Below are 21577 nucleotides of genomic sequence, written 5' to 3'. Positions count from 1 at the left end.
GACAATATCATCTTATCAGACTCAAAAACTAGTCTAAACCCTTTGCTAACTAGTAGGGAGCCTGAAACCAAATTTTTGCGGATGTCTGGGACATGCAGCACATCCTTCAAAGTTAGCTCTTGACCAGATGTCAGCTTGAGCACCACAACACCAACACCAGCAACTTCTGATGAGGCTTTGTTCCCCATGTTGAGCTTCCTCCCCTCAACCGGTGTATAGCTTGAGAACATTTTCTTGTCGGAGCACACATGCATCGTCGCTCCGGTATCTATGAACCAACCACCATGGTTCTCAACCACGTTGACCTCGTCTGTGACCACAGCTGCTAGATCATCCTCGTCCCACTTGTCAAAGTCTTTCTCAACAACGTGGGCCTTCTTTGCCTTCTTCTTCTTTGGCTTGCGGCAGTCCTTCGCCATGTGGCCCGCCTTGCCACAATTGTAGCAATCCCCATTGAATTTTGGGGCATTCACCTTCGCTTTGCCCTTGTCTTTGGCATTTGGGAGAGCACGCTTGTTGTTGGAGGGACCGCCTTTCTCCAACAAATTGGCTTTGGCGTCAAATGGGCTGTTGGACTTGTTATCACGTTCCCTCACGTCAGATTCAATGCGCAGCTTGACAATGAGATCTTCAAGAGTCATTTCCTTTCGCTTGTGCTTGAGATAGCTCTTGAAGTCAGCCCAACTTGGCGGGAGCTTCTCGATGACTGACCCAGCGATGAAAGCTTCGGGCAAGTTCATTCCTTCGGACGTCAGCTCGTGCAAGATGAGTTGGAACTCTTGCACTTGGTCCATGATCGATCGACTATCGACCATCTTGAAGTCTAAGTACTTCGCTATTACAAATTTCTTTGTCCCCGCATCATCACTACAGTACTTCTTTTCTAGTGCCTCCCAAATTTGCTTGGAGGTCTTTACATTGGCATATACATTATATAAGCTATCCTCTAAGCCCCCCAAAAGGAAATTCTTACATATGTAGTCGCCATTGCACCAATTGTCATACCCGGCACGCACCACAAAGCTGGTCTCGTTCTCCGCCGGCACAGGAGGCTCGTCTTCCCTCAAGAAATTGACAAAGCCCAACGTCATGATGTAGAACATCATCTTTTGTTGCCACATCTTGAAGTGTGACCCACCAAATTTAGGTGGCTTTTCGGCTGGCGGCAACATCCTTGAAGACTGTAGCGGCGCCGAGACAGTTCCACTCCCGGAACCACCAGTTTGGAATGAACCAAACGTGAACCCCGACATAGTCGGTCCAACAGAACTAGTTCCATTCCCGGAACTACCATCTCCTCCAAGGCTTGTTTGGAATGAACCAAAATTGAATGGCAATGGAGTAGGTCCTCCATAATTCATACCAGCAGACCCGCCAGGAGTAGCGGAAGCAGTTGCATTGGTGGATGCAGCAACGGTTGAGTTGACAGTGGCGGCAGCAGTGCCAGAGGAAGCAGCAGCAGCAGAGGCGGCGGCAGCAGCGGCGGAAGCAGCAGAGTCAGAGGTGTTGGCAGGAGTAGTCGACATTTCCAGTTAGAACAGCAACAGGTACTATCTCGTCTTGCGATTATTGGATAGTACACCCGTGAAACACAACACAACTTAAAACAAAAGAAAGATTACAACGGAAAAACTGGAAATGCACTTAAATACAAACTAGAACAAACTCAAAGCCGAGTCGAGGAGTCCTCTCTCCGCAAGACGAGATACGCCCCGGTAGTGCTCACGGTAAGGCGTGTCGTCCCCAAAGATGAAACGACTTCGTCCTTCAAAGTAGCAGCACCGCAAACTAAGAAGGCTCCGGCGAACTAGATGAGACGAGAATTGAGCTTTATGCTCCTACGAATGCAGCTAGGATGATGATATGAGATGGAGAGAAGAGAGAATTTGTGAGTTGGTGTGTTCTACTCCATCAACAAATGAGGCTATATATAGCCACACCATGGGAGGTGAAAGGCCTTAGCTTTTATGATGCCATCATGGCTAGCCATTAATCATTGGTGGTTACAGCAGCTGAAAGGCCAAAGGTCTTGGCAGTTACGACAGCTCAAAGGTCTCACGTGTAGTACACAATTTTAGTATATCATTTCCCACTCACCAGAAATTGGTTTTGAGACAATGAAAATACTACGATTTATCTATATAAAATATAGAAAAATCATACTATATTTAATCCTTTAGGAATTAAATAAACAACCACCACACATTAGTTAAGTATAAAAGTATACAAAACTAATTTCCAACAAATTTTTGCTAAAATTAAATTAAATTTATATTTAGCTTAAAAAAATTCGAATCGAATTAAATTAACTGAATAAATCGAAAATCGAACGCTCAAAGTCAAAGCCATCCCATTCCTTTTTAGTTTTTGTTTTGCTCCCTTTCCTTTTTGATGGCTGCTTTCAAATCTTATTTGCAGTCATCTTTTTGTCTCTCATTTTCTTTTGTGGTCGCTACGAATTTGTTCCTGCTTTTCTTCTCAAATTGAAATTATGATGTCTGTTTCTACTCTCTTTCGCTCGCCCTCAAGATTTGATTTTTCATTCTTGCTTGCTAATTAAACCCGAACAAAAACTCATATAATAATGTAAAGATTCAAAAATCTATTCTGCAAATGGAAAACCTGTAGATATATACATATATAATTGACCACAAATTTTTGCCTACGTATATGGCCAAAAAATCTTTTGAGTTGGAAAGAAGTGCTAATTTTATTATATATCCACACGTTAATGCAAATGGCCTTTAACAAACTGTAGCTCTTTATCATAACATACCTAGAGATAATCATAAAAAAGAGATTAAATATTAGTAGTATACTCGGTGCAAATTTACTGCTTCTAGTGCTAAATTGAATCTGCTAATCAAGCAAATTAGGGAATTTTATTTAATTGGAGATAATTAATTATTTCCACTTGCGATGGTGGGCAACTTAGATTAGTAAATAGTGTAAGTTCCACAAGCATATCGATGAGATCATTCGTCGAGTGGACTAGCTGTCTCTTAATTATATGACATTTCATTTTAATTAAGGTAATTAAGAATGTACATTCCCACCTAAATAACATAGTTGAATCATTTTGGTGGATCAATTCATATTTTCGAGGTTGAAAAATGTTCTATGCTATATTTGAAACTCTTTTTTTGAAAGGGGTCGAGATGTAACAAAATAATTGGAGCACATTAGGCAAGCTCCTAATTAAAAATAAATTATAAACCCTAACAATTGAAAAACTAACCCTAAAATGATCGAAAATAACTCCTTAGTTGTGATAGAAGATGCAGTGTTGCTACCGCCCATAAGGGAGTGTTTGGTTTGCTTTGGGTGATAGATTGAATATATAAAGTTCAAAATTGTCCTATTCATCAAAATATATGTTGATTAGCTTATTATGTTGGGTTATTACAAATAAATTAAAATTAAGTAAAAAAAAAACAAATAAATTAAAATATTATTATATTCGTCGTTTACTTAACAGTTCTAAAAACATTAATTTTTGACCAACTAAAGCTAATCATACATTATCGAAAGCTTATTTGGCAACACACAATATTCTTTTCAACGGATACATCAACTTTATTTACATTCAATTCTTCAATACCAAGTCAACTTTCAACGTTGCTCAACCTAATAAGTGAACATCGAAGACAATACATATTACTCCATATTTGTAAATTTAAACTAAAAAGTCACGACGCAATTAAAGTTTGAGAGAATATTAACTCTATTATGTTTATCTAAGCTATCAAATAAAGTAAACACGAGAAGAATTAACTTGGGTAGTACTATATATATTAATATATATTAATTAAATGCCAAACCTAGCTAATTATTGACAGCTGATCGTCCTCATTAAAGCTGGCCATATATATTTATACATACACTTAACTCCTCCATTTTTATGTCTGCAAATAAACCATTCACCACTAGAGAGAGAGAATGAAGAAACTCAAGTTAGGTGAGTGTAGTAAGAAAGTGAAGCATGCATCGTGCAGTTTGTGGGCGAAACTCGCACATTTCCTCCTCTTTCAACTCAACCCATTCTGGTTAGAACTCGGCTACTTCATCACACTCTCCTTATTCTGTTTCTTAACCCTAAAATCATCAAACACAAGAAGATCATCACCACCACCACCACTGCTGGATCTCTTCTTCACCTCCGTCTCCGCCGTCACCGTCTCGAGCATGTCCACTCTCGAGATGGAGCTCTTCTCCAGCACCCAACTCCTCTTCCTCACCTTCTTCATGCTCGCCGGCGGCGAGGTCTTCACCTCCCTTCTCCAACTCCATCTCACCATCAACAAACGCAAATCACTCCTCACCATCGATCAACAAACCCAATCCATCGCCATCCACCAAGAAGAAGAAGAAGAAGCTGTGTATAACTCTAATAAATCCCTAAAAATATTAACCTATTTGATCACATGCTATCTTGTCCTACTTCATGCACTCGGCTCAACACTCATCTCCATCTACCTAAGCCTCACTCCAACCGCAGCCAAAATCCTCAAAATAAAACGCATCAACCCCCAAGTCTTTGCAATCTTCACCACCGTTTCCACCTTCGCCAACTGCGGCTTCGTCCCCACCAACGAGAACATGATCGTATTCAGGAACAACTCGGGCCTTCTGCTCATCCTAATCCCTCTGATTCTCATGGGGAACACTCTGTATCCGGTGTTCCTGCGCCTCGCCATCTGGCTCTCACACAAGGCCACCAACATGCCGGAGTTTCGCTACATGTTGAAGACTTCCGGGGATTTCGGATATGGGGCCCACCTGCTCTCGCCGTCGCGTTGTGTTTACTTGGCCATCACCGCGCTCGCCTTCGTCGTCTTGCAGTTTGTGCTTTTCTGTGCCCTCGACTGGAACTCCGCCGCCGGGACTGTTTATCAGAAGGCGGTGGCGGTGCTCTTCCAGGTCGTCAATTCGAGGCACGCCGGTGAGTCTGTGTTTGATCTTTCCGTCTTGTCGCCGGCGGTGTTGCTGCTCTTTGTGCTCATGATGTGAGTTCTCTTCCATTTAATTTCTTTCATACCAATATGCGATTTATTCATTTCTGTAAGATTAATATTTTTATAAAATTACCACAGTTAAGAAAATGACTCAAGATTGGTGGACGGCCGAAAAAGGAAAGTGACTCAAGATTCGTGAGATAGATGAAATAATATTTATAATGATAATTAATTATATTATGCGTAGAGAATAGAACCACCAAATTATAGATAATTCTAAAAATAAATTTTGTGGTCATTCAAAAATGGAGATTTTTTTTTGTTTGTGAAGGGAGGGAGTTATAAACACTCTTATCAAAAAATCCAAGTAGTATTTTATTTCAGAATTTATCATATTGAAAATTTGAAAAATTCAAATTTTTAATTACAAAAATTAAAATAAAGAAATTCAAAATTCCCAGCTGCCTCTACTACCTAAACCCCGCACGTAGGGGTGAGCATTCAGGCGGGTTGGGTTGAAACCGAACCGAATTGGGTTGAAACCGAACCGAAATACCCAACCCGAAACCCAAACTGTCTAAAAAATTTCGAACCAAATCAAACCGTTTGACTGGTCAAAACCGAACCAAACCGAACTGTAAATTTTCGGTTCGGTTCGGTTCGGTTTGGCCAAAACCGTTTTTTTTTTAAAAAAAAAGCTATAAGCAAAAATTAAAGTACTATGAATAAGTAAAAATTACCACATCTAGATAAATCCATTTACTTCTACAATCAAGAGTTTGTAAAAATTAAAGAACAAGCACTGAATAAAAATCTTATGTACTTTTGAATTTAATGTAAAGTGTAAAATTCTAAATTTAATTTTTAAATATTTATTAATTAATTATTTAAAAATAAATATTTATTAATTATATTTAAATCGGGCGGGTTCGGTTTATAAACCAAACCGTTTTCCTCAAACCGAACCCGAACCGTTTTCTGGCGGTTTGAAAATTTTCAAACCAAACCGAACCGTTTTCTCTACATGAACCGAACCAAACCTCGGTTCGGTTTGACGGTTCCGGTTTAGTTTTGCTCAGCCCTACCGGCACGGGCGTTTCCGAATGGACGCCAACAGTAATCGTTGATTTTGACAAGATTTGTGCAGCCGCAAAGCCGAAGTTGGCGAGCGTAAGGGGACGTAATGAGAGTAATTTTCCTGTACTTGTAAAGAAGAATGAGGAGCGGAGGGGCCGCGCGCCAGGTGAGCAATTTGTGAGGGGCAGGTAGGGGGGTAGGGGGGGAGCTTGGGCGGCGCATGGGAAGACGAAGGGATTAGTTTTTGTTGTTGACGTGGTGTGGTGGTGGTTTGAGTTAACTTCTATTTATGTTAGGTTTTTTATTTTATTTATTTATATTTTTTTTATTAAGTATAAAATAGTATATTTACATAAAAAATAATTAAAATTAATACATTTTTATTCTTATGCTTAATATTAATTTTTTAATACTTAATCAAGTCCGACACTAATAAGTTTGATGGATATTCAAATCATCTTAGTGTATATAAATTTTATTTTTTCTCTCTCAAGAATTACCAATAGAGCATATGAGTTTGGTGGAGATTATACGGTACAATCGATTCTACCGTATAATCTTGGAGTACTATTTTGGGTGCGAGTCAACTCGATTATACGGTATATTCAATTGTACCCAAGTTTTTGTGTGAATAAATAAATAAAGCTTCATAAATAATTATATCTGCAAATCATGTACGCTAGTATATGCTAATCTCATTTGTAGAAGATGTAGTCGTGAATTTAAGTTTTAAACCTTGAATTCACAACTAATAATAGAGTTGATTGCGAATTCGAGCTTTAAAATTCGAATTCACAATTAATACTAACAATTCAGTTGTGAATTCATAAAACTGGTTGTGAATTTTAGTTTTAAAACTCGAATTTACAACCAAAACAACTAGTTGTGAATTCGAGCTTTTAAACTTGAATTCACAACCTACAATAACTATTCAGTTGTAAATTCATAGATTTGATTGTGAATTAACAGATCTGATTGTGAATTCAAGAACATTAAGTTGTGAATGCATAGATCTGATTGTGAATTCAAGAACATTAAATTATGAATTCATAGATCTGATTGTGAATTCAAAAATATTAAATTTGAGAAAACGCGCGCAAATTTATTGAGCGATTCTCGAATATATTTGAAGAAAATTTAATAAATTTAACCAACAATGCCAGTAAGATATGAACACAGATTACTTTACGAAATTATTTGATTTTGATGTTGAATTTTTTTTTCAAATACTCCCCCGTCCACAAAAAAGAGTCCTAATTACCCATTTTTTCTGTCCATAAAAAAGAGTCTCATTTAATTTTTGAAATCATCACATCATACATTTTCTGTTTTACTTAACTACAAATTGTACCTTTATTCTTTTTTTGAAATCTACTTATAACAATTTTAATAACTTTATTAAAATCTATGTTCGCCCCTAAATTGAACTCTATTTCATGGACAGTGGGAGTAACTTTTTTAACGGATTAGAACAATTCAAGTTTAGCAGGTTTCAAATCTAGTTATCGAGAGAGAAATTCACGAGTTCTTTCCTTTCGCTGGTGAAATTGCGCACATTGAGTTCCGTATGTACTAGTATTTCTTTTCGTATCTGTGACTTAAAAGGAAAAAAATTTAAAGGAAAAGAATTAAAAACAAAACTCCGAAATTCCAAAACTTCCATTGACGTGATTTGATTTGAGAAAAGGTAAGGTGAAATCAAAAACCTAAAAGCAAGATTAAAGAAAAAACTTGAACCATTCCAACTCTACAACGGGAAATGTTTATTCGCGTATTGTTTAATTTGAGAGAGAGAATTATGATTTTCATGCTATTAGAAAGAGATATAAGGAAAAAGGGCTAATTTTTAAATTTTAATGTTAAGGGTAAATTTATATTTTTGCCCAAAAACTAATTACTTAATTTTTAAGATTTTTATTTAATAGGTTAATTTTTAAATTTATTATAAGAAAGTGGCAGTTCCACATATTAACTCAAATTTAATATTTCATTGCATGATAATGATATAAATAGGGATGAGATATATAGTAGCACTCGAGCTTTAAGTTGTATTCTCTTCGTTCCAATTATCTTGAGACATTTTTTTGGGGGCGTCCCACCTATTTTGAGACATTTCCTTATTTAACAAAAGTTTTACCCTTTATTCATATTTTCACTTTTCACATCTATATCTATATAATATATAAAACATGAGTTTAACGTAAACTTTTTCCCACCAAAATTTCTCTCTCTTCACTTTTCTTTTTTTATTTTGTTTCTCTTTTAAAATTCATCAATTTTGACTTATAAAAATATATTCAATATAGATGTTAAATTAAAGATAAAGAAAAGATCTTTAATTTGATATAAGAATTATAAAAATTTATTCTAAAATAAATATGTTATTATCGTTTATAGTCACAAAATTAGTATTTTTTCTATTCTCTCTCCTCTCTCATCTTTTTTTTTTTTTTTGATCGGTCAAAGTCATGTTAGATGTTAGTAGTTAGTTCCCCATCCACTCCAAGAACCACCTTATCTCTCCATTCACCAAACTCCACCTTATATCTCCAATCACCAATTCGTTCCCAAGAGGGATCGAACCCGGGTCACTTCACTTAAGTGAGGACCCGGTGGCCAGTCTCTCCTCTCTCATCTATTCTCTCCTCTCTCCTAGATCCATTCTTTTGAATGTCACGTTTATCTTCTTTCTATTTGACTCCTTTTTCTATATTATTTTATTTTATTTTTATATTTTTATTAGATATCATTTTTAATATTTATGCAACTAAAAAGATTAAACTTATATTTGTTCATTTTAGAACTCTTTAACTTAATAAATTAATTAGTTTTATTTATAAAAACAAATCTCATCTTTTTCAGCAAAATCAATTATTTGGATGTGCATAAGAACTTTATTTTAAAATTTATATTCAAACAAAATGACCGTATAAATATGATTTAAATATTCATTCAAAAATATATTAAACTATATGCAAATAAATAGTTTTGTACATCTTAGAATATTATATGATACATAATGATGCTCATTATCATTTACTTGCTTTTGATATTTGATGATTTATATATTTATGCACAATATCAATTATAAATAATTAATTGGTATTTCAAAAATAAAAAAGTTCAAATATTTTAAGATTCATGTATTTATTGAGATTATGTCGTTCATAACTTTAATATTTTTGATTGAGATCCATGTTTACATTTGTTTATATTTAATATGTATATTTATTTATTTATTTAAAATATCGTTTACTTTCAATATCGATCGTGCATCGCACGAGCGGGCATACTAGTATACACAAAACACTACTTTTTAATTCTCGTACCCAAAAAAATGTTCTCAAGATAGCCGGGATATAGGAAGTATTAATACTTCATCTTAACCATTGATAACAAAAATTTGGACCGTTCAGATGCATTTCGTGTGGATTTTGTTTTTCTTTTCTTTATTTTAATGGGATATTATCGTATTAGTGCATACTACAAATTTTTTTAGTGCATTTTTCTATTTAGCAATATACATATTTGTGTTTAACCGTATACATTCATAATATTTAATATTATGTATTTAAAAAAATACAGTTATAACCTTTTTGCCATCAAAAACCTATGGAAAACTTTAAAAGGACGCAAAAAATTCAATTATTGGATGAATGAGATCAACAGACAAGATATGGTAATATATAATGAAGGGTAAAATAATGCTATCTACTCATTTTGAAAGATAAATTTTAACAAATATTCATATTTTATAAATATATAAATTATATTATTTTATCTTTATGTTACACTAATGCCCTCAACTCGCAATGATCGAGTATATTGAGCATTAATTTATTTTCTTAGAATGCTCAATCAATAATGTCCGATTGCTAGACTCGCACTAGTTGAGGTCAAGCATGTTCAACAAAGTTTGCTATTCAAGTAATATAAAATGAGATCAAGTTTTGAATATATTAAGGACAACTGTCCTTCAAGCTTAAAATAGATAGTTTTTATAATTTTTTTTATAATGAATATTTTCTATTTTTTATCTTTAAAAATTGTTAAAAACTACTATTAATCCTATAATGAATATGATGTTATTTGATGCATGTGCAGGTATCTCCCGCCATACACGTCATATCTGCCAATAGAGAAAGGGGAAAACATTTCAACAAGTGGGGGAGGAGCCAAAAACACAAGAAAAATAAAAAAAATTAGGGATCATATAATCTTTTCCCAACTCACATATCTGACCATATTCGTCATCCTCGTCTGCATCACAGAGAAGCACAAGATGAGAAACGATCCTCTCAATTTCAACGTGTTCAACATCATAATCGAAGTCATCAGGTAATCTCATTACAGATTTCACTAATTTCTTATGAATGAATATATAGTCGATCATGCAAAAGTAAATGCCTCTTAATGTCATATCATATACTTTGAAATGAATTTATATTTTTCAGCGCATATGGGAACGTGGGATTTACGATGGGATACAGTTGTGAAAGACTAATAAAGCATGATGGTGAGTGTAAGAATGAGTGGAGTGGGTTTGCAGGAAGATGGAGCAGTGCAGGCAAATTTGTTTTAATCGTCGTCATGTTCTTCGGTAGGTTGAAGAAATTCAACAATGGAGGTGGTAGAGCTTGGATTCTCCCATAGCATACCATATCAACTGCGTGTATCTATTATTATCTTCTAGGTTTGATGCAGAATCAATTAATATTATCTACTCCATATGTATATAATCATCTATCAAGTAGAAACACCAAAACTCAAATCCTCATAGAACAACAACTCAGCACAAGTCTCTCACTTCCCGCCAATTCAAATTTCATACAATGTCAGCCTTTTATTGGTTAAAAACATCAATTTTGTTCAACTTCGACGGCCACTGAGGATGATGTTCAGCAAAAATATAAAAAAGGGTCGACTGACAAACAGGATGTGGCAGTAAATTTTCCACAAGATCACGAATCCTGGAAATTCCGCCGACATTTATAGAGATAACTACATACCGCATCATGTGAACCAGAACTTCCTGGGAGGCCTCCCTGCATCCTCATCTTGCATGTGCTGCCACCAAAGGAGGTTGTTAGTATTGGAAGAAAGTCGTAACTCACGGCCATGAAAAAGGCGAATCTCAAAGTGCATATGTAAACACATCCGCACCCTACTCACTTATCTAAGAAATTAAAATAAAAGTGTACATCACTATGCTTCCTAGATTCCTACTACACCTGTTGAACAGATCAAACAGAATATAGCAATGAAACTCTCGAACATTCACAAGAACAAGAAATAATAACCAGCTAGAAACACAAGATGTTGCTAGTTAGTATATAACCATACCCCTAATGTTACAGTGCATGGATTGGATTTATGCTGCAAAGAGTTTAACTAAGGGTTAAAAGGTGACCAGGGTATATGAGTACAACGATAGTAGACTTAGTGCCTACAGTCGGGCAGATAAAGACAATGGCAATAAGACAGCATAATAAAACATCAAATAAACATCAATCTCTGGATGGAGTAAACCGAACACAATAATTGTTTGGAAGAATATCCAAAAAAAATTAGTATACAAGAAAATTAATTGACTAGTCTTAGACACTATAGGCATTGTTTCCAAAGGATGGCCACTGGCCAAGACTTGTATCGTTCTAAATAACAAGTTAACAACACATTAAATCATAAAGAGACTTGAGTTAGAGAAATTTTATGTTTCATTTAATAATCTTACAAAGGACTGTAAGAGACATCCTCGTATAAAAGAACTTTCAAACCAGGAATCACATCAACCAAGTCACTTTTTAGAAGCAAAATTAGTTGTCATGTTCAGTGGTGTATCTATTCTAGAGAAACCTAATGAGACATGGTAACTAACAACTGGTGTGTGCTATCACAGTCAATATTTTACTTACTAGGTACCCAAGCCATAAAACAATAATAACAACCAGAAGATTGATCATAACGTTTAACAAACTCATGACCGGGACAATAACACCATTTTTGGAACATGGATAAGCAGTGGATAATTAAAACAAATGGACATGGACAAAGTCTAAATTGGTGGCATGAATCTCCTAACAAAAAGTTGGGAAAGTCAGGCTCAAGCTTCAAATATTTATAAAAAAAGGATATCAAACAGTATGAATGTAAATTATTGAATTGGGTGCCTGACAGCAGAAAAATGAATAGTATGTTGTGAAGACTGGAATAAGAATTTAGACCATCAAGCAACTAGTGCCACAATTATTACAAACGATGTTACCTAGACACCACATCAAAGTAACCACAAAAAGTGCAGGAACAGGCAGTTGTGCATATTATTGAAATTAACAGGCTTAAATGCATTGATTTAGTTGCTAGTTGCTACCTAAAATAACGAAGCAACATACAATCTGGATAAAACTGAAGGATGGCTTACATAACAAAGCAGTCATTGGGTGGTTAACTTAATTGAAGAAACACCCACACAAAAGGAAGGCAGTGCATTGCACCCTTAACAAGTAAACGAACATGAATGTACAGCTACGAAAAACGATGAAAGGCATTATGCCAAACGAATTGCTACAGATAACTATCAGTAACACTACTCAATCCCTTGCCTGCCTAATACAAACTTTTCATCGGCTCTACAGTATCTTCTCAACTACAGCCATCAACGTAGTTTTACGTTCAAACTCTCAATAAATAACCATGATTATGAAGTTTGAATCACATTAAATTTGAAACATTCGCTTAACAAACTCTTTCAAACAATAGGGAAAAACAAGTTGTAAATGTGAAAGAGCTTATTTTCTTTCTGATCAACGATAATACTAGAAAATAGAATTGAATTTAATCTTCTTCCCCGGTACCCATCGCAGTGAAAAATCAGATGACGTTTAAAGACCATACAAAAACAACATTTCGCGTTTCTAGGGAGGGCAGATGGAAATAAAATCGAAATAGATACCGGAAGCATCAAACACTTAGTTAGGGCACAGACACAACCAAAGACATAACCATAAATTGAATCGGGGGATTTTTTTTTAAAAAAAACGTACAAATTCTTTGACGATGCCTTTGTAGACGAGGATGGGGACGGCGACGCCGAAGATTCCGACGAGGGCAAGGTTGCGACGGGTCCACCGGAAGTGGTGCTCGAGATTCTCCCTGTTAGTAGCCCAGTCCTCGATCCAACGGTTCTTGTTGGTCTCCATTCCGCCCCCCATCTTTCTCTACTTTCTCTCTCTAGCTTTGAGGTGAGATCGTTTGAGTGGGTGATTGTGTGTAGGAACTGCGAGAACAATTCCATTCCCTTCTCTTCAAAGGCCATAGGCCCATACATGAGAGACAAAAACACGTGTTATAATTCAAAAGGAATGGGCTAACCCAAATTTTAGATGTATATTTATTCTTTTGGGCCATTACCTTATTTGAACTATACTCACTAGCAAAATTGAATTCAGGTGTTTTTTTTTGTTTAAACAAAATTGTACTTACTATTCAAGTTGGGCATTTTCATTTTCATTTTGTATCGATGAGCTTTTCTCATTAACAAAAACTGCCTACAATCCTAAAGCCACTTTCCAAGATCAACTGAAAGGCGTGGCGATTCAAGTTCAGCCATCCAATTGCCACTGCGAGGTGATTTTTCTTTTGAATTTGGATCCGACTTGCCATGATTGACATCTGATTAGAGTGCAGTCCACATGTTTGATGAAATGCTTGAATGAGCGTGTTGTGCAGAAAAATGGCAAAAGGTTTGATATGGGCTACTGCGGAGGATTTGGCGCGGAACAGAGGGCGGGTTTTGTCGTTGTACCGGCAGATACTGAGGAGCCTGAATTCACCCGATCTGCCGTTCAACTTCGCGGCGCGGCTGGCCAAGAAAGCGGAGGCTCGCGCCATCTTTGTGGTGGCCGCGGAAGAGCGGTCCATCCACAACATCGAGGACCTCATCGGCACCGGCGAGTACGCTCTCTCTCTTCTTAAGAAAGGCCAACTTCCCAAATATAGTTTGTCTACCTAAATAAATAAGAATGGTGCTTCTCGCCAACTATTTTCAGTTTTGACTCTGGGATTCTGCATTTTCGAATTTTTTTGTAATAAAAACTGCGACGAAATGCCCACCTGCGCGTGTGTCTGAAACTCAGAATGTGATAGAAACAAAGTTAATCTAAACTTTTTGTTTCTGCTTTTGTTCTCAGTTTGTAGTTATATGGAGTACTGCATAATTTGGATTTTGACAATAAGAGAGATCAAATGAACCGTGCAAAAGCTAAAATATTAAGTTGGTTATAAAAAAAGTACAAACTTTGCAAAAAATTACAATTTTCACCTGAACTTTCAATTAAATAAAAAAAAATATACAAATTTATATTTTTATTACAATTTTTATTCAAGTTTAATTTTCGGCGAAATTAGAGCTTAGTTTGGCAATTGAAATTTCATCTGATATTGGTCTAACTTCTGATAATGAGGAATATTTAAAAGTTCTGAGGTCTAAGAAGACAAAAATTAATATATTTGATTTAATTTCGACTATCAATTAAGTTCTAATTTCATTGAAAGTCAAATTTAGATGAAAATTGCAACAAAAATATAAATTCATGTATTTTTTAACTTAATTGAGAGTTCAGATGAAAATTATAATTTTTTTTTTCAAAGTTCGTGTATTTCTTGGCTATAATCCCTAAAGAAATATTCCCTCCGTCCCATTTGTAGTGGCCCGTTACTTTTGAGAACGGAGATTAAGAAAGCCTTTATTTATGAGTTAAGTAGGTGGAGTGCTTTACTTTTGCCCACTTAGGAGCTTTTATTTTTACTATTTTAAGAAAGGGGGCAATATAATTGGGACAACTCAAAATGGCAAAGGGGTAAAATACAAATGGGACGGAGGGAATACCCTATGAGATATACCACTTTACTAATTCTATGAATATATAATATAGTAAAGGGATTATAGCCAAAAAATACACGAACTTTGATAAAAGTTGCAATTTTCACCTGAACTTTCAAATTAGCCAAAATATACCTGAACTTATATTTTTTGTTGTAAATTTCACCTGAACTTGCAATGATTGAACTCCGTCGAGGTGAAATTTACAACAAAAAATATAAGTTCAAGTATATTTTGGCCAATTTGAAAGTTCAGGTGAAAATTGCAACTTTTATCAAAGTTCGTGTATTTTTTGGCTATAATCCCTATAGTAAAATTATAAACCTCAAAATTGTTTGAGATTACGAGAGTATTGATAGTGAGAAAATTCAACTCGAATAATATAAATTGATCCAGTAGGCCGAGAGAAAAATGATGTTTAGGGCCAAAAAGAAATTAGACGGGTAGATTTCGAATGAGATTCAATGTACCATATTTTATGTCTCATTTCGTGTTCCACTTTCAATTTTACTTATTTTCTTATATATTTATTCTTCAATTTTAATTTTATATGCTTTAGTAAACAATTTTGTGATTATTAACTAGGGTTTATTCCATCAAATTAGTGTATATAATTAATTTCACTTTTATTAGCTAATAATTATTGATAAATTCAAAGTAATTGTATATACTTTTTTTAAAAATTCATTTTTTTTAAAATAAAATTTAAATATAATTCACAATATTATAATAAATTTTATTTTTATAAAAAATATTTTTAAAATAATAAATATAAGAATGAGACATAGTGGTACAAATAAAATTATGGGACACTGGATCTCATCCTGTAAATTCATAACTCGTAAATTGACGAGTCGCATTCATTTAAAGCTATTGAATTTTTATTAATTATTATTTTTTCCATTTACTACGTAAATTGACGAATCTATCAGTGTTATGAAGCATGTGAATTAGCATTATGTGGAGAAACTCATATTGGAATATTTAATCATTTGACATTAAAGTTTAATGAAAACATAGACTATTATGTAGTCCACAATCCAAAGATTAAGGTTTATAAGTAGGAATTGCAGGCAAATTAATGCGAACAGGATGGCACCACAAATTAGTAGATGTGGTCCATTTGTTTAAAAATGATTATATCACTAATCATCGATTTTACACAAATCCTCTAAGCAACTAGTACAGTAGTTAGCAAAATGACGCAACAATTGACCTCAAAATTCCTCACCAAATTTTATTGTTTATTTCTAAATTTTATTTTTTACTTTCCCAACAATTTTATCTATTTATTTACATCTTCTATCTCAATCAAATAAAACGTAAAAAATGTGATTTAAAGAAAAGTAGAAATTAGTTCCCAAAATCATAATATTAGCATCCGTGTAGGAATTTGTTGTGTCTTCTTCTCTTCAACATGGAGTATTTGGTTTGTCTCAGTTCCCGAGGACAATAATCCTCCTCCTACTGCTAAACCATTTGCATTCAAATATACATAGGATATTGCAGCGATTCGAGTCCAGGGCCTCTCCTTCATTATCGCCTCAGATCTCTATCTCTCGCTCGATCATATTCACCATCTATGTAATTCTCTCTTCCACTCTAACTCCAAATTTATGCCTTTGTTTTTTGTTCTTCTTGCACGTTTCGAGATTTTTTTTTTAGTATGATGATCTGTTTCGCCCTCTTATCGTTCGGATCTTTTGTGCAAATGCACATCAAATTCATGATCACTTCACCTGTCACAGTTTCTTTTGTATTAAAAGGTTCTTCAATGTAAATGTATGTGTGTGTAGATATATATATTTCTCTTGGAATGGTTTTGAGTATTTGAGCCTATCTCTATCAGTTATCTTTTTTCATATTTAATTTTTTGGACTGAGGGTTAAGCTAGTGTATGTACTTGTTTTGCAGATTGGGATAACCATTTATTTCTCTTTTTCTAGAAAAACCCTATTCTTGGTAAAAACATGGTTGAAGTGATATTTGAATGAAGCTATGTTATCTCTAGATCCCAGATTTTCGCATTGCATGTGTTATCATGTGTGTTTTTGTGAGCAGTGGCGATATTACTGTGATTTGAATTTTGTAAAGCAGAAGGTATTGTTAAGATCCTGTCATCCTGTGCATGCTTGAAACTTTCTTCTGTGGTCAATGCTATGGCATGCTTGAAACTTTCTTTGCCTAAAACAGAGTTACAAAAGTCCTGTGCATGTAGCAAGCATCTGCTCGTGCAATATAATGTGTGAAGCTGTTGTTCCCATTTCTCTTATGATGCCTTTGAAATTGCTGAATTGAAGTCTTTTGGAGGGACGATAAATTTATTTTCTCTGTTACCTTTGGAATCATATATCGTCCTTGTTCTTTGTCTTTGGTAAGTTTCTGCCTCAAGGACAAAGAATTGGTTTCAAAAGGCTCTAGCCATCTAATGTGAGTGCTATTTTCACTACTGAACGGCATCAGCCACCTTGGTGATATAGTAATGTGCTCTTAACCCTTCAGCTAGTTCCAGTAACTAGCTCCTAACTTAGGATTAACTGGAAAGAATAATTATATTAATCTCCCAGAAGATATATCGTTTCTGTTATCCTATCTTAGAGTGTTAATCATCATTTTAGTTGATACTTAATTCTAGTTTCTCGGAATTGTTGCTAAATCTATGACAACTTCTATTCCTCACCACTGGAAAGTCGCAAAGCTGGGGAAAGTCTTTACTGGTTATGCTTAATATTTTGGTGGTACTATTCGAAGGGAACTTGGTTCTATCCTCATCTGAGGTTAACACTGGATTTTAATGACATTGAATACTTTCTGTTCTAGTATATCTTATGCTGCCTAGTATTTGAAAGTTAGTTACGTTGAAGAATCAGTTTCTATCTTTAGAACTACCATAACATTAAGCTTTGAGTTTGTTAAAGCCAATGCCTATATGGAAAGGACAATGTACCGCATCTAGGAAACCTTTTGATATATCGTCAAAAGTTCCAATATCATCTAATAGATGGAATGTGCATGATACTTAATTGGCCCGTTAAATTACACAGTTCCCTTCGTAATGTTATATAATCATATATGTGAGTACTATGGACCCTTCAAGCAACTTAGGATATATGAAGCCTCATATTTCTACTGGGCCCCACCCCTTAGGCCCACGTTTCACCCGCTTGTCAACTCATATGCATCTGTTTGACATGTTATGCAATGGCACTTGAGTTGTGTGTTTGTAGTCAAATCAGCGTTCAATGGGATCGAGTTTGTTCACCATTTTGGTTATTATGTTAATTGTCCCTGACATTGTTACACCATCTAATTTGAGAATTTATGTCATTCATTTCCAACTGATAATATGCTTTTACTTCTCTGCCATTTTTGTGCAACCACCTCTAATTGGGGGTTTGTGCAGATAGTGGGTGCAGTTACCTTGAAAGGAGATACGTTTGTGTATTGTATGATAATACTCACATTCTTCTCATGTAGTTTCAGGGTATCCCAATTAAATTGGAAAAGTTGTCCATCCTATGTTGACGACTTCTGAACCTCTCTTTATATGAAAAGGGCTGCAAGTGCTTGTGACTTCTTAGCAAGTTAGGCAGGTAAGGGAATTTGCAAGTTCCTAAAGCTTATTTGCAAGAGAAATTGTGCACAGCAATTCAGGAACTTGGATAATGGAGGCAACTCTGCAACCAGAGTCTTTGAAACTTACCATCAAATTGAAAAGAGACACAAATGTCAGTGATACTTCAACTCCAGCCGATCACCTGAATAACACTGAAGGAGAACACAATGCATCAGATAGTTCTGATCCGCCAGGGACCCTGAATACATTTTGTGAGGACCAAGTGGACTTTAGTTCTGCACAAGTGGGAGAAAATCATGCCACTGTAAATGAAGGAAATCAAACTTCTGAAAGTTCTCAATATCAAATGGTGCTATATGATCCTGCAGTCAATGATGCTGGTAATAACGAAAAATCACTCGACCCCGGTAATTGTATGCCTCCTATACGAAGACCACATCCATTTGCAGACCGGACGCCGAGGGTTTTGCCATCCGTAGGGGCCTTCACTGTTCAATGTGCCAATTGTTTCAAATGGAGGCTCATTCCAACAAAAGAAAAGTATGAGGAAATACGAGAGCATATTATAGCGCAGCCCTTCTTCTGTGAAACAGCTCGTGAGTGGCATCCGGACATCTCGTGTGATGATCCTCCTGATATAACACAAGATGGCGATAGACTTTGGGCAATTGACAAACCTAATATTGCTCAACCCCCTCCTGGTTGGCAAAGGCTTTTGAGAATCAGAGGTGAAGGAGGCACCAGGTTTGCTGATGTGTATGTATCTATTCTTTTTCTATATTAGATGTTCCTATTTGAAGTAGTTTTAAGCTATGAGTGGCCTGTGGTCTTAGATGCTCAGAGGGTGTTTCTGTTGAAACATTACAACTTAGTTTTGAACTCACAGTTTGAAGATGTTTCTTTCAAATAGCTTACAAATTGAAGGAATTTGTGTTTTAAAAGTTGAGAGTTACCATGAAACAGGAGGGGTTTCATTATTCCTTCTTTTCTTTTTTTTTCTTTTTACTGGGGGTGGGGTGGGGGGACGGGAATATGAAAATGATGAGTTTATAGCTTCGGATTCTGACAATTTATTTTTATTTTTTAATAAAAGTGAAAAATAAGAATTGCCTCATAATGTTTGTTTAAGAACAAAAGAATTACTTGTGTATTTAGAAAATGCCTATACCATTAATCTTTGCATTATTTTGGTATTCATAATTAATAAGTGCCCTACTGCCGGCACGTGCACATGCTCATCGATCTGTGTACACTTTAGCAGGGTGATTGAGAGATTCAATATGAAGGAGGATCACTTTGGCACACGACTCATTTTAGTTTGTCAGCTTTGGATTCACCGAAGTCTAAAGCTGAGGAGGATCACTTGTCACATGTTCCATATTCAAATTTTTTGTTGGCTGCATCTCTATGCTGGATATGCTTTCACTTGGGAGATTGCTTTAAATTTTTAAAGACAGTTATAACAATTGGAAAAAATCATGCATGGGCATAATAATCCGCTTTCTGTTTCCTAATAAAGACGTGTACCAACATTGCCCATTTATCCCTTACTTGCCAGAGTTCTCCCTATAAGAATTATTACATGTGATCATAACTTGATGAAGAATCTTGATTTGTTTAGATCCCTTTGGTTATCTCAGAATGGCAGTTGATACTAACAAAAGTATTTTGCTTGTGATTTAATTTCTTCTCACAATCCTATCAGGTACTATGTTGCACCTTCGGGCAAGAGACTTCGTTCTGTGTTAGACATTCAAAGGTATGCTCTTGCCATTATTGTTATGGAATTACCATAACACGTCTTTGTGACATTATATTTTGGAATAATTGATTGTTTCCTTACATGTCTTTTTCGGGTTTTCTGATGCTTATTCAAGGTACCTAGATAAACATCCAGAGTACATGAGTGAAGGGGTCAGTCTTTCGAGGTTTTCCTTCAAAATCCCTAAACCATTACAAGAAAACTATGTCAGAAAACGACCTGCCCCCGCCCGTCCTGCTTTACAAAATGATGCTGGTGATCTTGGAAACCAACGATATCTTCCACCATCAGAAGATGATCGAAATTTCTCTGAACCTGAATGTAAGGATATTTTCCATATTTCAGATCTTATGCATCACACTAATTCCCGAAATATTGGAGATGGTCATTGTGTGATGTGGAAGTCTTAGTTCTTTCAACATGCATATCTTTTTCTTATAGAAATGGATTTTGGTTCTGGGATGTATTATTGGAAGCAGAATTATCGATGTTTTAGTGTTTCTTGACCCAACTAAATTTCTAGCTGGTGAACTAATTTTCAATGATTTCTTGATTTGTTAAGAACTAGAGGTTGTTTACAATTATCAAGCAGTCGTGTCGCTTGACAAAAAACTACCCGTTACTGCTGCAGTTGCTCGCTTAACTTGGGTGCGTACAGATGTAGACACGGACTTACAGCTGAGCAGCCCAGCACTTGCTAATGATCATTTGGAGGCACCGGCTTCAAATCCTGAAAGCCAATCGCCAAAGAGGAAGAGGATATCGTCTCCATGGAGGTATGATGATGATTTCGTTTTTAACCACAATGATATCAATGTGGAAGAGCCTCACTAGCTTTGTTCTCGTCGTTTTGATGATTGAAAACTCGTTGATCCCGTTTTGCTAGCTCCGCTATAGTCTAGTTTTGTGTAGCTACTATATTTTGAATGTATATACAAGATATGCTCATCAAACTGCAAGAAAAGTTATGTTTAGACTGCAGAAGGTGACACTATTGCTATTTTGCACTTGATGTAATTTCCTTTTTTTGTTGAATAGAATGCTTCGATGCTGAAAGTGGAGAAATTTATTTGCTTTTAGGGAATGGGAAAAAAATGTGAGGTTATACACCCTTAGTGGAAAACGTTGTTCCGACTATTATATCTTTTCAAAATGCGATGACATGACATTATAAATATACACGTGATGTGATATTGAGAATTCTTTTTTTTTTTTTTTTTTTTGGCAATAGAGGAGTTCAACTAATACCGAAGTGGAAATGTAATTGATGAGAAATGATCCATTTTCTACATTGTGGTTGGTGGTGTACATATTCCTTGGTGTAA

The 21577-nt window shown here is 35.4% G+C and overlaps 4 protein-coding genes across 11 annotated transcripts; 3 read left to right on the top strand and 1 right to left on the bottom strand.

Moving 5' to 3' along the window:
- The first annotated feature begins 3871 nt into the window (after nt 1-3871).
- On the top strand, nt 3872-10763 carry LOC130988611 (sodium transporter HKT1-like). Its single transcript, XM_057912502.1, has 3 exons — nt 3872-5006; nt 10137-10370; nt 10487-10763. Exons 1-3 carry the CDS (start codon nt 3940-3942, stop codon nt 10683-10685), a joined length of 1500 nt encoding a protein of 499 aa, XP_057768485.1. The 5' UTR covers nt 3872-3939; the 3' UTR covers nt 10686-10763.
- Nucleotides 10764-10783: 20 nt separating this feature from the next.
- LOC130988630 (uncharacterized) lies at nt 10784-13391 on the bottom strand. Its single transcript, XM_057912523.1, has 2 exons — nt 13076-13391; nt 10784-11099 (listed from the first exon to the last, which is right to left on the bottom strand). Exons 1-2 carry the CDS (start codon nt 13241-13243, stop codon nt 11046-11048), a joined length of 222 nt encoding a protein of 73 aa, XP_057768506.1. The 5' UTR covers nt 13244-13391; the 3' UTR covers nt 10784-11045.
- Nucleotides 13392-13502: 111 nt separating this feature from the next.
- On the top strand, nt 13503-14206 carry LOC130988621 (uncharacterized). The gene is made up of 2 exons (XM_057912510.1): nt 13503-13658; nt 13761-14206. Exon 2 carries the CDS (start codon nt 13765-13767, stop codon nt 14041-14043), a length of 279 nt encoding a protein of 92 aa, XP_057768493.1. The 5' UTR covers nt 13503-13658; nt 13761-13764; the 3' UTR covers nt 14044-14206.
- Nucleotides 14207-16002: 1796 nt separating this feature from the next.
- LOC130988559 (methyl-CpG-binding domain-containing protein 2-like) lies at nt 16003-21308 on the top strand. Of its 8 annotated transcripts, none has more exons than XM_057912464.1 (5): nt 16003-16497; nt 18391-19246; nt 20196-20249; nt 20368-20573; nt 20884-21308. In XM_057912464.1, exons 2-5 carry the CDS (start codon nt 18579-18581, stop codon nt 21084-21086), a joined length of 1131 nt encoding a protein of 376 aa, XP_057768447.1. In that variant the 5' UTR covers nt 16003-16497; nt 18391-18578; the 3' UTR covers nt 21087-21308. The 8 variants fall into 8 exon arrangements, with proteins under 8 accessions (XP_057768447.1, XP_057768430.1, XP_057768440.1 ...); XM_057912447.1 differs by having other exon boundaries at nt 16092-16497; nt 18317-19246; XM_057912457.1 differs by having other exon boundaries at nt 16228-16497; nt 18397-19246.
- Nucleotides 21309-21577: the final 269 nt, after the last annotated feature.

This window comes from Salvia miltiorrhiza, chromosome 1 (genome assembly GCF_028751815.1).
Source record: "Salvia miltiorrhiza cultivar Shanhuang (shh) chromosome 1, IMPLAD_Smil_shh, whole genome shotgun sequence".
Taxonomy (NCBI): Eukaryota; Viridiplantae; Streptophyta; class Magnoliopsida; order Lamiales; family Lamiaceae; genus Salvia; species Salvia miltiorrhiza.
Note: the sequence above shows the minus strand (reverse complement) of the source record. Positions and strands in the feature narration are given on the sequence as shown.